Below are 16,215 nucleotides of genomic sequence, written 5' to 3'. Positions count from 1 at the left end.
CTCCGGAATTAGCGAACGTTACAGGTAAGTATCTTTTATAAAAGTAACAATACACGATAGTGATTTACATGTAATGAAGGTAAATAGGGCAAAATATAGCTTAAATAACCATACATCCTGATTACATTTCTATGTTTGTGTTTACTTAAGATAAAGTTTGTACTGTTAATTATTCAAAAGCCTTAATTTCTTTTATTTATTTTATTTATTTATTTTAATTTATTTTATTTTATCTTATTTATTTATTTATTTATTTATTTATTTATTTATTTATTTATTTATTTATTTATTTATTCATTTATTTATTTATTTATTTATTTTATTTGTTTATTTATTTATTTATTTATTTATTTTTGAAAATGCTTTTAGAATTCTGTTTTTACGTCTCCAATACTCCACTTATTTCAGCAAATTTAAGTGTTCTTATTGCAGATTTTGATGAAGCCCCAACCGATGTCTCTCTCGGTGATCTAACTGTCGACGCAAAATTAAAATTCGAAATTGTCAAAAATTCTGAACTTCCTTTCATAAGGTTTAGCTGTCTCGAGTCGCCTGCTGTTAATAGAAGTGACAAAGAAGATCTGCTATATTCAACATACTGGTAATTAAATTTCACACGAGATTGACTGCATTTTACTGACAAAATACATTGTATTGTTATATCGTATGTAAAGGCAACATCAGTTTTTCGTGTTTCAATATCAGAAGCAGTTATGAAATGCATTAGATTTGATTTGGGGGAAAAACATTATAAGTACTTGTTTTGATAGATTTGTAACATATTTTATATCTTGCACAAAGTAATCCCAACAACCCAATAGAGGTTTCATAGCTAGCTTTACAGGGATTGTGTTCAAAATTATCAAGAATTTAGTTCTGTCACAGTATATCTTATCTAATTGATTTTTTCGGTCTGAATACTTCAGTAAAATCAAGCAATCGATTATACTGAGACACAGAGCATTACAGAGTATGTTAGTAATAAACACGTCAAAAATATTCAAACTCCAAGTTCTTACAATAAGGTTTCACTGCTAATTTGTAACTCATATAGCATTGATATACTAAACAGGTTTGTAGAGTCGACCTTATTCAAAGTATTTGAGAGAGTTACAAAGGTAATGCCATTAAACGAAAGTGAATTGACAGATCGGGGATATACCATAGGTTTTACGGTAAGTATGAGAGGTTAATATATTATAGCTGTAATCAAGCTATTTAGGTTTGAAAAAAAGTTTGTCGTTTAAAAAGAAATGTAAAGAAAATATTTGTTGGTGTCCGAATTAAACATATACAACATATGGGTTGTTTTAAACCGTTTTACTGAAACAGTTTTATTCTTAAAAATATTTATAACTTAAAGACGAATAACCTGACCTGTTTTCACACCAAATCAGGGTAAATGTAAATATATTTACATAGTAGTTATATACGAGTATGTAATAACGACACTTATTGCATTGATACCGGCATTGATTGTATTCATTAACCAAACACAAGACGCAACCAAATGTCGTATTTTAAATAAAAAAAAATGCTTAGGTAATGAGACATTAACTTTTTCTCTTTTAGATCCGATGTGGAATAAGAATGTCAACATCTTTGACCGGGTACAAGACAGAGATGAAATCTAGCAAAAACTTCTATGCCGGGGTAAAGGTAATACCATCTCTATGTGATAATAGTCATATTGTGTGATGATCACATAGCATAACCAAAAACAACTTACCATGTTTTGCTAATCTACAGAATGTCTTGCCATTAAAATACTTTTGCAAAGTGGTTAACTCATGCTTAAAATGTTCATATATCTTTCTTTATTTTGTTTCAGATTCACCCTAGTGTAATCAATATAAAGAAAAACGACACAGCAAAAGTTATTCTTGAATCAACTATTCCATACGGTTGCTACGCTCCAGTTAACGACCCAGTTCAAGATAGCGCAAAATGCACTATTTTAGTAAACTTGCATTATCCTGAAGAAACAAGTAACTCGTGTAGTATAGATGACACCGATGTTTGATCATTACCCATGGTTTATGACATAGTTAATGACGTACAAGCTAAATGTGGAGTAATAATTTCGGTACAAACTGAACAAATATAATTAAACACTACTGCACATGCACTTACACTTTTCACAAAATCGGGAAAAAAATTTACTTTTCTAAATACAAAGCTTTTTGTTCTAAAAATTAGATTCGGCTGCGTGCAAGCGATGCGTATATGGCACACTAAATATTGCAAATACATTTTGTAATTTCTTTATGGCTAAATGTTTTTTATTTTGTAAAAAAAAATTTGCTTTTCGTTAAATTAATTTCATTTTTAATTTTTCTTTCATTATCTAATGAAAACACTTGTTATAACTAATAACAGGGGTTTTTGCCAAAGCATGATGGATCCCAACAAATGAAGAACGTAAGCTTGAGCTTAACATCACCATTTTTCTCAAACTCCGATCCGACTGAATACAGACTCACTTTGCGAACAAGTGGAAATCATCAACATAAAATATGGAAAGATGCCCTGTTACCTGAAATGCAGGTAAATCAATGAAAATATTTTAATTTGATTTAATTGTTAAAAAGAAAAACAGTCGATCATCAAATTATTTTTTCTCTCAAGAATACATATTTCCTAAACGTCCTTTCATAATATTTAGATTATGTTACTGTTATTTACATATTGTTAAAGAAAATGATTATTTTCTAAGCATTTATGTATAAACTAGTGTTATTGATGTTTGTTTTTTTATTTTTTATTCATTTTTTTTCCTTTCGTTGTTTATGTGTTTTGTTATTGTTGATTTTTTATTATTGTTTCTTCCAGTTAAATATAATTGTAGACGAGAGATTCGAGTCAAATATATGTTACTCTCATGTTGATCCCCATATGTGTACTTGTGACGGAAGGTAAATACTTTCACTCATATAAATGTACTTCTCTGAATAAACATTGTCTTAATAAATTTATAATTAATTTAGGTCTATAGCCATAGCACAGGGGACCAGCTCCACTGACCCAGATGGGCACTAGAACATAAATTTATATGTGAAGGAGAACGTAAATCATTCACATGGTCAGTTTCAACTGTATCACATTTTTATGAATTTCAAAGTTTTTTTTAACAGAAAAATGGAATATTATTCTATCCTTCTTACTTTCTTCTATATTCAAATTTTTGTATTGGATTTTCATGATATTCTTCCCGACGAGGGTTCTGGTGTGTCCAAAACATGCAGTGCATTTTAAGAAAATGTCATGTAATAAAAGGGATTTAATTTCACTCAAAACAATTAGTTTTCACAAAATCTGACCGCAGAACGCTTCTAAACATTTAAACAAACCATCATTGATATATAAATTGAATATTGGATCGACGATCAAAATTGGACTTCCAGCTAAAGCTATGATACCTGTTGTTGATGACGTTTCCCAAGTTCTGTTTGTACGGAAGTATCCGCAGTTTTGAAGATAGTTTTTCTATATCACCTATGGATTTCTTCCGTCTATTCTTTCTTCATTTAATGTTTCAATAAAGGTTTGTTTGACTGCAACGTTTTGAAGAACTTTGTTATTTCAGTCTGTTCAGTGACATTTTTTTCATTTGCATTGAATGTTTTGACGCACAAAAATCTGCGCCGGTTAGAATATTTCAATAAAGACTTCATGGAAATCCAATACAAGGAAATGGGTAAGTGTAAAAGAAAGTCAGAGGGATAGCATAATATTTCGATTTTCTTATAAAAATGTTAAAAGGTTGAAGAATTACATTGTGACTGACTTACTCTCGCTTTGAAATATTGGGTTCTAATTCACATCTTGATCAGAGAAATTCACATACTAGTATATTATTTACCGATGCTCAATTTTGAGATCCATATGGAGTTGACTCCCCTGCAAATAAAGGAAATACTGAAATTCTGTGATTTTTTATAAACTTCGCAAAAAAAATGTTTTACATAATAATGTGCTTCAGCGGCAGATACAGTAAACTTTTAAGAAAGGAAGAAGTGCATTTGATACAACTGTTGAAACTGATGTTAAACATACTTTGTCTTTTTCAGGTTTAATTGTTTTTCTAAAGATTGGTAAAAAATGAAGTTTCCATGAAAAATAGCAGCTTTTAACTTGTGTGAAACTGATTTTATACTAAATTGCACCTTTTTTTATATGCATGAAACATTCCAATGGTGCAAAAATATTAGGATAGAAAAGATTCACAATATGTCCGATGGAATTAGAATGATTTCATGAACAACGATAAGCAAAAGCAAACTTCAAAAATGTCACTTAAGCAATTCTTGTTAGAAATGACGTCAATGCCAAATACTGCCAATTATTTTCTCTATTTAAAAAATCACCATTGAAACAGTTTTTTTTTAACCGCCGTAACAGTGATTTAATGCATTTTGTTTCGTGAGGCATTTCATTCCAGCAATATAAATGTTCTTAATGTATTTTATCAGGACTTATGAGAACAACTCCTTCAATGGGTCGTTTATATTGTACTATCATGACTCTGGGATACAGGTGAGTGGGGAAGTTTACAATTATTGTTATTATTTTATTCATTACAAAATTTAGATAAATGTTCATTTTTATTAATGTTTAAAAGGCATGACTAATTTATCTCTACAGTTTAGTTTAATATCAATATTTTAGCCAGTTCTTTGCGACTTTAGTTAATATACTTATTGCTGACTTTTACTTAATTTTCTTTACGTACTCCAAAATGTTTTATGTAAAGATTGGGCTTAAATGCAGAGTAAATGTTTAACGTTGTCGGATGTGTAGCATCTTCAAACTTCTATAATCGATAAGTTCTTGCGAATGTTCAGAATATTCATACAACAACCGTATGTACAAAACAAGAGATTGATTGTTGTTGCTGTACATGTTATTTCCATCAGCGAGCTCATATGCTTGGTCGTATGAAATTGCCCAGAACTGTTTTTGTTTGCTTGGGGCGGGGGTTGTTTTTTGTGGGGGTCTATTTTCCAAAATTTGCCGTTCCAAATATGTTTTATATCTTTGCATATTGATCGATATGCCTGTGACGAAAGACATTATGTAAATGTGTTGACTATTTCTCCTTTTTTTATTAAGGTTCAAATGAAAACGACTCCCTGCAATGACAATAGGGCATATTGCGCATGCGCAGTGGCAGTGCGAGCTGGTGGTGATGTCTTTCTCATAAATCGTTGCGGTGGTTTACGTTTTATCGACATGACCTCTTGTAAAGATGGCGGAGTATTGATTGTTAGGAAAAATTCAGAAGTTGACTATCAGGTAACTTTTCCCTACTGTGTGAAATTGTTACGCCATTTGAAGTTATATTTATACGACATTTCCGTCTATAACGATAAAATCCCATTACCCGAGAAATAGGTACTATGACTATCACAAACATTTAATTGTAAATGTTCGATCTTTGCGCCAAATAATTTCATGAGCTCATTTGTTGTACAAATATTACTGACCTGATATCTGTTGTGAAATCCCTACATAATTTGTACAAAGGAGAAGCAAACCACTGTACAATACAATTTCTCTCTTTTACTTTATATTTAGTATAAGGAGATAGATATCATTAATATTGCAGCGTGTGCGCCATCAAGAATGTAGATTTTTTTTTAAACTAGGTCTTTTATCATTTGTGGATATGTCCGTCCTTAATTCATATTAAAGTTATAACAATGTCCCGTCATTAAGATTGGAGCAAACAAGTGGTTGTTTATCTCTGACGCAGACTATTTGGTCGTTATTGCTGGAGCAAAAGAGAGTGGTTGTTTATCACTAAAGCAGACGATTTGATAGTTATCACTAGAGCAGAAGATCCTATCGTTATTGCTGGTTCAGGCAATAATTTGGTCGTCATTGCGGAATCATTCGAATGGGTGCAGGCGTTTTTGTCATTTTTGCTGGAGCAGATGGTTCGGTCGTCATTGGTGAAGCAGACATATAGATCGTTATTGTTTAAGTAGACGAATGCGTCGTTATTTTCTGAGCAGACGATTGCTCCATCATTGCTGGGGGCAGACGATTTGAACCTTTGGAGCAGACAGAGCAGTAAATGCAGACTTATGTTTTAATTTTGTTTCCTACTCTGTAAAACAATTAGTCAATTTAAAAGAAAAATATTCAGTTTTCCGTCGATAGGCAATGAAATATTTTGAGTACGCTTTTTTACTTGTCCTTTATATGAAATGTGTAATACTCTTAATGGGATAGGATATTGACAGTATGAATCTAGATGTGGACTGCTTGTCCATTTCTTATCATTATGTTAAGTTTTTAGCATGAACGATATCATTTACAGGTACAAACTAATATAGGGACGTTGATCAAGATAACTTTATTGACTGGAGACTATGCAAATATGATGAATATTGATATACATATGGCTCCAAAGGACCTCGATAGAATCAAAGGATTATGTGGAACATTTGACAAAAACAAGAACAATGATTTTCACGACAGAAACGGGGCCACAGTTAGTGTAAACAAATTTTTAGATGCATGGACGTAAGTTTTCTCCTTTTGTTCTTAATTTTTCGTTGAAATTCAAAAAATAATAAACAACTACGGCAAAGGTAAATCTGGAAGAACAGATGAAATAGATTGGATTTTGGATCTATGCAATTAACTTAAAAGATTTTTTGTCATATGATTTAGAAGGATAAATTCCAAATAACGCACAAGTATTCTCTAATATGGCTGCTTTGTCATTGATACATTTTAGTCGAAATTAGTTGGCATTTGAGATTTAAGAATAGTATCGATTTTTACAAATGTATCTCTCTATTTTACCAATCTCTGAATCTGCAGGAGAACAAATATACTGACTTCGTTATGCCAATGAACTAAGTGTAATACATTTGTATTTTTGTTATTCTTGTGAAGACTTAAGAACACGGATGTCGATTTGTTGACGCCAACATGTAATTTAAATGTTAGTACATGGACAGCAGACAACCAAGCTCTTTATTGTACTTGTCGATGTCATGATACAGAATATGATTGCGGGGCTCCTGAAGTGGAGGCAAGGTGTTCTCCATCGCAGTACGTGAACTGTACTGTAAGTAACAGTAAAACGAGTGAACTATGCGAGTATTTCAATAAACGGTGTTATATCCCATTAAGAGCAAAGCGGGATGAAAAATTGATACTAAAACAAGATCCTGAAATTGAAATGAGACGTCTAGCTGCAAGGGCAAACCTTCCTGATAAGTTTATTGCAAAGGTATGGAATATTTTGTCGTATTGTATAATACAGGTAAATGATCAATATAAGTCGTTGTCAAATTTACATTTCAACGCTTTTTAAAGCATTTTCTTCATTTTTTTAATAAAATGAAGAAACAAATTTTGAAAAATGTCCACACTTCCTGGGATTCTAACCCGAGACCTCTAGCTTACAAGCAAGTAAACACAACACTGTGGATCACACCGTATTACCAGCGCCGGTGATGAGAGATTACTGAACTGACAGAGATCTATAATATTCTGATTTCTACAGGTAGGTAATTTACTGGGTTGGTATATTTACATTACGCAATTTGACTGGGGTTACTATCAAAAAATTTGAACTCGTTTCCGAATTTCATCAAATGTTTTGAGCGGGATAAAAATGCACCTTTGGAAAAATCCGTAACAATTGTTTGTTTTTTTTTCCTCAAAATATCTCAAGTCTGAAATAAATTAATGGTTTAACAATCATCATTTAGGGCCGCGCATGCCACAGTTTGTCTTTTTGCGCCTATGATGCTGGAAACGCTCTGAAAGTGGCTAACAGTGTGAAAGAAAATCAACATCACTCTCAAGTAACAGGTGACAGTGTCACAGATTATTACTAGCGAGGTTTTACGTACGCAAAGAAATGGTCAACTGTGCACTGTATAACTTATGTACAATTTATTGAATAAATAAAGTTTAAACTAACTAACTTAAGAAGATCCGAAAGAAATGCTACCTTTACGAATGCAAGTTTAGATCTGCACAATTATGAAAATTGAACTCAAAGAGGAAGCGTTACGACAAAAAATTCCATTACATTTATACTAGTACTTGTTTTCTACTGTAACGGGACAGGTACGCTAAGGAAAGCTGACCAATAATTGTGGAATTTTAAACCACGTGCCTTTTATTTATATTCAAAAATGTGATGGAGAAAAAAATCCTTATTTAATTTAGAACTTTGTATTTTAAAAAAAGCAATTACTCTTACATAGGAAATTTAATGTGGTCGTATTTGTTCTCTATTTATTGTGCGATTTGGTTAAATCGAATCTTGTTTTGTCCTGTAACTGCGTGCAAATAAAACAGTTTTTCGATTTACTTACCGCTTTATTATCTCCTCTGTCATGAGAGAAAAACTGCAATTGATGATTTTAAATTAAGGACAAAGTTACTGTTTATTATCTCCAGTTAATAGGTAGTCAGTCTATAGCAATAAAAATTTTAATTTTTGCGTAAAATAGATATACCAATGAAATTAATTATAACTAACCATGCAGGGGATGGTCCACAATAATGTTGCAAAACATTTGGCTCAACCGTTTTGTATATTTTGTAATTATGTTGATGTTTAAGAATTGATGTACATGTATATATGCAATAAAATATTATTAAACCTGTAGTAATCAGTAAATTTTAGATTTATACCATCACTACAGCAATTTTTCATCACTACTGAATCCCAGGCTCATTTGAAAATGTTGTATCTATATCAATTGAAGTAGGTGTGCACTAATACTTAAAAATAGAATATTTGCTTTAAAGAAATGTACAGAGATCCGGTGGTATGTAGGTTCACATAATGCAGGCGAAATCTATAGACTTAATAAAAAAATTTAAACTCACTAATTTTCAGAGAGAAGTTAAAAGAGATGTTGATGAGTTTATTACGGAAGAAATGGCTAGAAGTGAGTGCACCGACTATTTGCACACAGAAGTTATTGAACAGAAATCGGAATTATTAGGTCCATTCAATTTATCTCAAGCCATTGAGGAATGTACCTGGGATGTTAATGTAAGCAATTATTACACTTCTAATTTGTAATATACATGTATATTCCATGGCCATGAGGCCCAAACCACTTGCCCCTCATTCCAGATCGAAATTGTGTGATTGTATAGTGATTGTATAGTATTTTGAGCTTTTTTCAATCATTTTCTTTATTTGTGAGATAACTGACACGGAGTTCGTCGGAAAACTTGTGTATATACTGGCAGTAACAAAGTTATCATCAGAACTCTAGGACATTTTTAAAGTTATCTTAAGAACTCTTGGACATTTGAAAAGTCGGATATAAATTTGTTAGGCTTGTAAAAAGTCTCCCCGTACATTTAATCAATGATGTTATATTTCGATCCTTGAAGATTGTTCAGCACGACATTATTGTTGTGCTTGTGGTATTTTTAGTTTCAACTTTTCGGCATTTTCTAGTTGGGTGGTTCCAATATTCCTACTTGAATAATGTTGAATCACCCTTAGGATATGTTGCCTGCTTTTTAAATTGGTCTTTTGACGTCTTATCTGTGATATGCAGGCTTCATAACCTCTGATCCCCTTTCAAAATTCCATTTTATTTAGTTCCGCCCATTGTTTTCTCGTTTAGGGCACACGCTTTCTATTACTTGGGGACCATACGCCGCTTTTCATGGAATGGCACGGAAGTGTCATGTTGAAGGTTCCATGATAACCGCCGTATGAACACATCTGCGGATGTTTCTAAATTCAAAATTTCACCATTTCATGTTTAAATGTTGAATTCTGCTTAAGCCGGTGCTAGGGGGCGTGGACGGTAACTTGCACTTTCCAGTACCGTCCATGAACAGGCTCAATCAAACCGAGCCTGCAACATTTTCAATTTTGCCGTGTTGGGCTTTCTTTAGGGATTCTGTATTTATCTATATTATGATCACATCCGTGTTATTTGTGCCGTGTGGCGGCTGTAAAAAGTCTCCCCGTACATTTAATCAATGATGTTATATTTTCGATCCTTCAAGATTGTTCAGCACGACATTATTGTTGTGCTTGTGGTATTTTTAGTTTCAACTTTTCGGCATGTCTAATTGGGTGGTTCCAATATTCCTACTAGAATAATGTTGAATCACCCTTAGGATATGTTGCCTGCTTTTTAAATTTGTCTTTTGACGTCTTATCTGTGATACGCAGGCTTCATAACCTCTGATCCCCTTTCAAAATTCCATTTTATTTAGTTCCGCCCATTGTTTTCTCGTTTAGGGCACACGCTTTCTATTACTTGGGGACCATACGCCGCTTTTCATGGAATGGCACGGAAGTGTCATGTTGAAGGTTCCATGATAACCGCCGTATGAACACATCTGCGGATGTTTCTAAATTCAAAATTTCACCATTTCATGTTTAAATGTTGAATTCTGCTTAAGCCGGTGCTAGGGGGCGTGGACGGTAACTTGCACTTTCCAGTACCGTCCATGAACAGGCTCAATCAAACCGAGCCTGCAACATTTTCAATTTTGCCGTGTTGGGCTTTCTTTAGGGATTCTGTATTTATCTATATATTGGTTATATGTTTGCAATTTTGCATTATAATTAGGTAATTATGTATGGCAGGATAAAGACTGGAATTAAACAGGTTAATACGTGCGAATTGGCAAATAATTCGGCGGAAATTTTACACAAACTACCAGATTTTAAGCAAAAGGCGATGAAAAATGGCTTATGAATTAGTTTTTGACACATAATACAAGATGTAAGGCAAGGTTAAACATTAAGATTTAATTTAGCACCTAAATCTCAATTTTTAATGATGAAAAATATCATGTTTGACGAGTGTTTTTGAAGGAACACATCGGCTATTATTCGGAGAAGACGCGGTTGATTTTTAGGTTAAGATAATCCATGAACAATGTTGTCTATCCAGATAGGACAAGATCGTGGATGGATGGAGACTCACAAACAAGCAGCTCTATCCGCCATTTAAACAAGATACAAAAGGGATGCTAATTACACGATTTCTCACACTGACGAACTGAAATAATTCAAAACAAAAACATGCCCTTACGATTGTAATGGAAATGGCGTCTGCTTAGAAAATGGTAGGGCAAAATTGTATTTAAATACTAACAGTTTTAAAAAATTAAAAATGTTAAACAAGAGTTAACATGATAAGGTGTTAGTAACAGCTGTCATTCTTAAATTAGTAAAATTTAATTCTTAAAGTAGTAAAAATTAGTTTAAAAAATCGCCATAGAACCAGGCCGGGTAATTGTAAAATATATTTTAAAAATACAATTATTTTATGTGATTTTAGGAACATGTTCGTGCAGCATTGATTTCTTCGGACCAACCTGTAGTAATATTAAATCAGAAGGGCCAGTAATTGAGGATATTGAGGGAGGAGGGTTCTGTGATCAGAGCTATGGCAGAGACTGTAGCTGTTCCGCTGTTCAGTTGGAGGCTTTACACGAATTCTTCTTCTGCAAAAGAGTTATGATACAGGTGTGTATTTATTACATTTTTGTACTAAAGTTAATGTCAGTTAACTATTTTTATGTACTCATCCACATTGTATGTTGTACACAAAAACTTACAAGTAATTTAGTCATAAGAGTAAGGTAATTTTAAAAAGAAATTTGGTCCGAAAACGAGAGAACTAGATTTTCCCCTAATGTTTCTTAGTCTTCTGTAAATAAAGGTTTTTTTGTTTTGGTTTTTTTCATTTTCAGGCAAAAGTCTTACAATTTTTCCTTTTGCCTCTGGGTTGTATTTACAATTTCTTCTTGCCAAAGTGCCAGAAACATGTGGTATGGGCACAAAATAAAACAAACTATACCAGTGCGCGTGTGTGTTTGCGCGTGTGTGTGCGCGTGTGTTTGCGTGCGAGTGTGTGCGTGTGCGCCTGCGTGTGTGGGGGAAGAGATTGTGTGTGTTTACGCGCGTGTGCGTGTTTGTGCGGGTTTTATTTTTGTTTGTTTGAGTGTTTTGTTATGGATTTTGGGGGGACCGCAGTGCAGTTAAAACTTTGTTTGGAAGAGGTAGGAGGTTTGTAGAGTGGTAAGGCGTGTAGTGAGCAATCATTGCGCCGAACACCTATGGGGTGACTTTGTACTGAACCAGTAAACGGAGAGCTTTTACATACTAAATATTAGGGAACATTTTTATTATGCAGAAAACAGTAAGCGGGGAGTCACGTGTGGTAGGAACAGAATTAGTACCCGGCTGGTACCGGAATATGTATAATGGCGAATGTTGCTTTGAAGATGACAGAAGAAAACGTTCCACTGACTCTGAAACCGACGTGTTACATTACAAGCATGAAATCTCTATCAGTAATGATGGACAAACTTACGGACCTATTGCAACTCTGTACGTCTTTGATTCCTTATGTGTAGAGGTGGTCACAGACGATGGCGGAAATGCAAGTTTTTATCTTAAAGTAAAATACATTCTTTATTCAAGTCTATTATCAATAATTTGGAAGATTCTATGTTTTCAATGTTTTAATAACTGAACTATTAAACTATTGAAATCATATTTATCAATACATTTTAATCAATGTATGTTACTAAGAACTTAAACTATTCTGATCCATTCCACGCTGCTAAATATGCAAATCTCATTAAACTCATATCCTAACTGTCGCTCCACTACCCTTCGAAGTGAAGAAAAACGGAGCGAAAACGATGATCTGATTTTAATGAGATTGAGCTACATGTGTGAAGGGCAATATTTATGTATGTTGTTTCTTCAGTATGTCATTATCTTGACAATGTCCGCCGAGTACATTGTATAAAGCCTTATGCCTGATAAATTCATTATATTTCAAAATTTGAATTTCTGTGAAGATTCTCTTTTACCAGTTTAATATGTTTGCAGGAAAATACTTGTATAATTGAGGGAACATGTTACGAAGCACAAGCTGTTGACTTTAGCAATTATTGTTTCCGCTGTATGCCAGATATAACACAATACAACTGGACAGAAGGTTGTGTTTTTTTCCACACCATTCGCTTTCTTTTTATTTGTTAAAAATAGCATTCTGTTTAATATGCTTATCATTTGTTAAATGTTTACTGTTTTTGCGTATTAGTGTTGTTGTTGTTAGATCTATTATTAGTATCATTAAATTAATTTCTATATTAAATAATTAAACTTTATAGTTCTTTACTGTCAAGTTATATAAAACATTACCAGAAACCAATACATTTTTGACAATGCAGGTTGTATTAAAGACAAAGATGAAAGTCAAAGTTCTACTTTTATCGTTGGTATAATAATTGGAATTGTTGTTGGGGTTGTTGCAGTAGCGGTAGCTGTTTATTTCAAACACATGAAGAAGCCGGACAGGTACAATTGACATCATCCCTTACTTTGTATAGTTGTCATAAGAAACTAGCCATTGATATTCCTTTACTTGGGGACCATACGCCGCTTTTCATGGAATGGTGTATAAACTTTAAAACTGGGTGGATTTTAAGGACACTTGGCAATGGCTTTCAATTAGACAACTGAAAACCAGCTAATACTTGATTGGAGTGCATGTAATGAAGAACCTGTAATTGCTAATGTGTGTGGAATAATAAGGAATACAATGTATTTGTATTGAAAATGTGAATGATATTTGGAAGACTATGTTTCAGTGGTAATTTTAGCGAGAAAAGCATAATACAGTTGCTATTATGTCAAAGTTTGACATAATCTGAATGTTACAATTTTAAAACAGCAGCGTTCATAGTGCGGTGATACCAATGTTTCTAGCATCAGACCGGCGGGAAATCTATGATATTGTTTTGTTCCGCCATTGTCTCGTAAAAATATTTAAACAAATGCTTAAAAGATTTATTCAACCTCATGTAAGTTTAAGACAACATAGATATTATATTACATTGTATATTCAATTTGGATAGCCCTCTTTCATGAAATAGTTATACATTCAAACAATGAATACCAGGTGGGGGTTATATTTTATATTTTTTACCAATAATCTATTCTTATTTGTTGAACTGAGTTTCTTGTGATCTTTTTTTTCAGAACTGTGCGCCCTTTCCAGGAGTTTTCAGACGCAGCGGCAATGTCAAGGCCGTCGTCAAGCAGGCCATTATTTGATCGAACACAGCTTGAATAATATTCATTCTGACTTTTCTGCAAAGAGATTTTACGGTTGAAACAGCATGTAACATGTAGATCCTGTAACTCTTTTTTATGGTTTTTATATCATAAATATGATGCTCAAATGAAGATTTATCAATATTGTAAGTTCAAAAAAGCATCATTTGTAAAGATATTACCGAATTTACATTTCATTTAAATAACGGGAGGTAATTAGAAATTTATTTTTGATAAAGATTAAGCCAATTTTTTTCAATAAGAAATGAATGCATAAAGATTACTTTCAAAGATTATTTATAATGCGTATAATAATGCGTGTAACATTTGCAGTACATATTTAACATATTCTTGGATGTTTGGACATTGTTTTAGAAGAATAACTATATACATATATAAAACTTCACTAAGGTACTGTTACATCCTTCATTACAACATACAAGATCTTTAACTGTTCAAAATTAAAGTGTATAACACACTATCTGGTGTTATCCAATATGCCAGTATAGTTTAGTCTTTATTTTTTCAGTGAGATAACATATGGACTCATCTTAGATTATCAAACTTGAAATTCTTTATTATTTACATTGTATACTCAGAGAATGTCTTCTATCAAAGGTGATAACATTTGTACCTTCTTTTATAAAATCGTGTTTTGTTGTTGTTGTTTTTTTTTTGGTTTTTTTGGTTTGGTTTGGTTTTTATTTTACTTTTTTATTTTTATGTTTTTTTTTTTTTTTTTTTGGTTTTTGTTTTGTTGTTTTTTTTTTGGGGGGGGGGGTTTTTTTTTCATTTTTGAAAGGCAAGGTTCACTAACAGGGCATTTTAGCCCTGTAATCATAAAAATGCAAAACTATTTAGTTTAAAAAAACAGTTACAGTGTTGCTATGGAAACAGGACAATTTTACACTAGTGAATTTACAAGATAATAAGCTTCTGAAAATTCAATGCCTAATTTGTAAAGGTCCATTACATTAAACAAGATGATCATATGAACAGTACATGTATTTACATTAAACTAGTTTTCTGTGAAAAAAAAGTTTTCATAGCAACTCTGAGACAATCAAACCATTCATATTCCTAATTTTGCAAAAAGATGCAAAATCTACCCTTGTACTGACAGTATATTCATTTGATAGGTTTTACAATAGTCTAGATTGCAATATTGTGTGCAATTCGGTAATTTTGTTGTTTTGCAGTGTTAAAAGATATGAAAATTGTTAAAGGCACATTATGCCTCAGAAACAAACAAATTTTTACTTCATTAGAAGGATCAAACATAATTTTTTTACGATGTTAAAGTAATGATTTTAGAGAATGTTAGATGTTTGTTACCTGGTGAAAGGAGCGATAAATGTGAAATAATTCGTCACAAACGTAGCAAAATGTAAACAAAGAAGTACATTTTGTATTTTATAACGTTTAAATAAGGCTGTATAATGTATAAAAAATATTGCTGAAGGTGAATTTATTTGTCATAAAATAAGTGGAATTTTGACTTCCATACAAAATACTAATTCTTATTGCTAAAAAATCAACAGATGAAAAAAGACGGTTCTGGTAATTGGCCAATGAGTAACATTTTGGATACAATAAAGTACGCCAAAATTGAAAGGCTTTTGAGAATAAAATTTAAAGCATTTCTGAGGCATAATGGGCTTTTAAGTCACCATGGATTTATTAGTTTATGAATTTATTTAATGTTTGAATCTCAGGCACTCATTTTAGTCAGACTACACAGATGTTCAGGGCTGCAGGCTGGCCTGATTCTGTTACATTATACGAATTTATTTACTTATATAGTTTGATTGTGTTGGCAGCTTTAAGCTTATTGAAACACTCTCGAATCCGTTCCTGGAACCAACCAGTACTAAGCAATGAGTGTAAAGTTTCTTGCCCAAGGAAACAACGACTTGCCCGAATGCCCGTGATAGGGTTTGAACCAACGCGGTCAGCAATCCTTAGATATCTAGTCCGAAGTGTTAACCACTCGGACACGCCGCCACCATGATTCTGTTTTGATGCTAATCAAAGGTTTCAGTAGGTAAATGATGGTTAAACTTGACGTCGTTTTCTCAAATACAAATGTTACATTGTATGACCAAAATAACATT

At 32.7% G+C, this 16,215-nt stretch overlaps 2 protein-coding genes across 2 annotated transcripts; both read left to right on the top strand.

Annotated features, from left to right (window-relative positions):
- The first annotated feature begins 1,894 nt into the window (after positions 1–1,894).
- On the top strand, positions 1,895–11,494 carry LOC132721214 (von Willebrand factor D and EGF domain-containing protein-like). Its single transcript, XM_060705480.1, has 10 exons — positions 1,895–2,086; positions 2,380–2,547; positions 2,833–2,915; positions 4,473–4,536; positions 5,113–5,295; positions 6,326–6,531; positions 6,910–7,249; positions 8,879–9,037; positions 10,917–11,091; positions 11,307–11,494. Exons 1-9 carry the CDS (start codon positions 2,033–2,035, stop codon positions 10,974–10,976), a joined length of 1,317 nt encoding a protein of 438 aa, XP_060561463.1. The 5' UTR covers positions 1,895–2,032; the 3' UTR covers positions 10,977–11,091; positions 11,307–11,494.
- Positions 11,139–14,555, top strand: LOC132721212 (von Willebrand factor D and EGF domain-containing protein-like). The gene is made up of 6 exons (XM_060705475.1): positions 11,139–11,151; positions 11,307–11,494; positions 12,165–12,431; positions 12,872–12,980; positions 13,216–13,342; positions 14,027–14,555. The coding sequence occupies exons 1-6, from the start codon at positions 11,139–11,141 to the stop codon at positions 14,118–14,120; spliced, it is 798 nt and encodes a 265-aa protein (XP_060561458.1). The 3' UTR covers positions 14,121–14,555.
- Positions 14,556–16,215: the final 1,660 nt, after the last annotated feature.

This window comes from Ruditapes philippinarum, unplaced genomic scaffold (genome assembly GCF_026571515.1).
Source record: "Ruditapes philippinarum isolate M1 unplaced genomic scaffold, ASM2657151v2 ctg4833_1_1_1_1, whole genome shotgun sequence".
Classification (NCBI taxonomy): domain Eukaryota; kingdom Metazoa; phylum Mollusca; class Bivalvia; order Venerida; family Veneridae; genus Ruditapes; species Ruditapes philippinarum.
The sequence above is the reverse complement of the archived record's forward strand: the minus strand, read 5'-3'. Positions and strand labels throughout refer to the sequence as shown.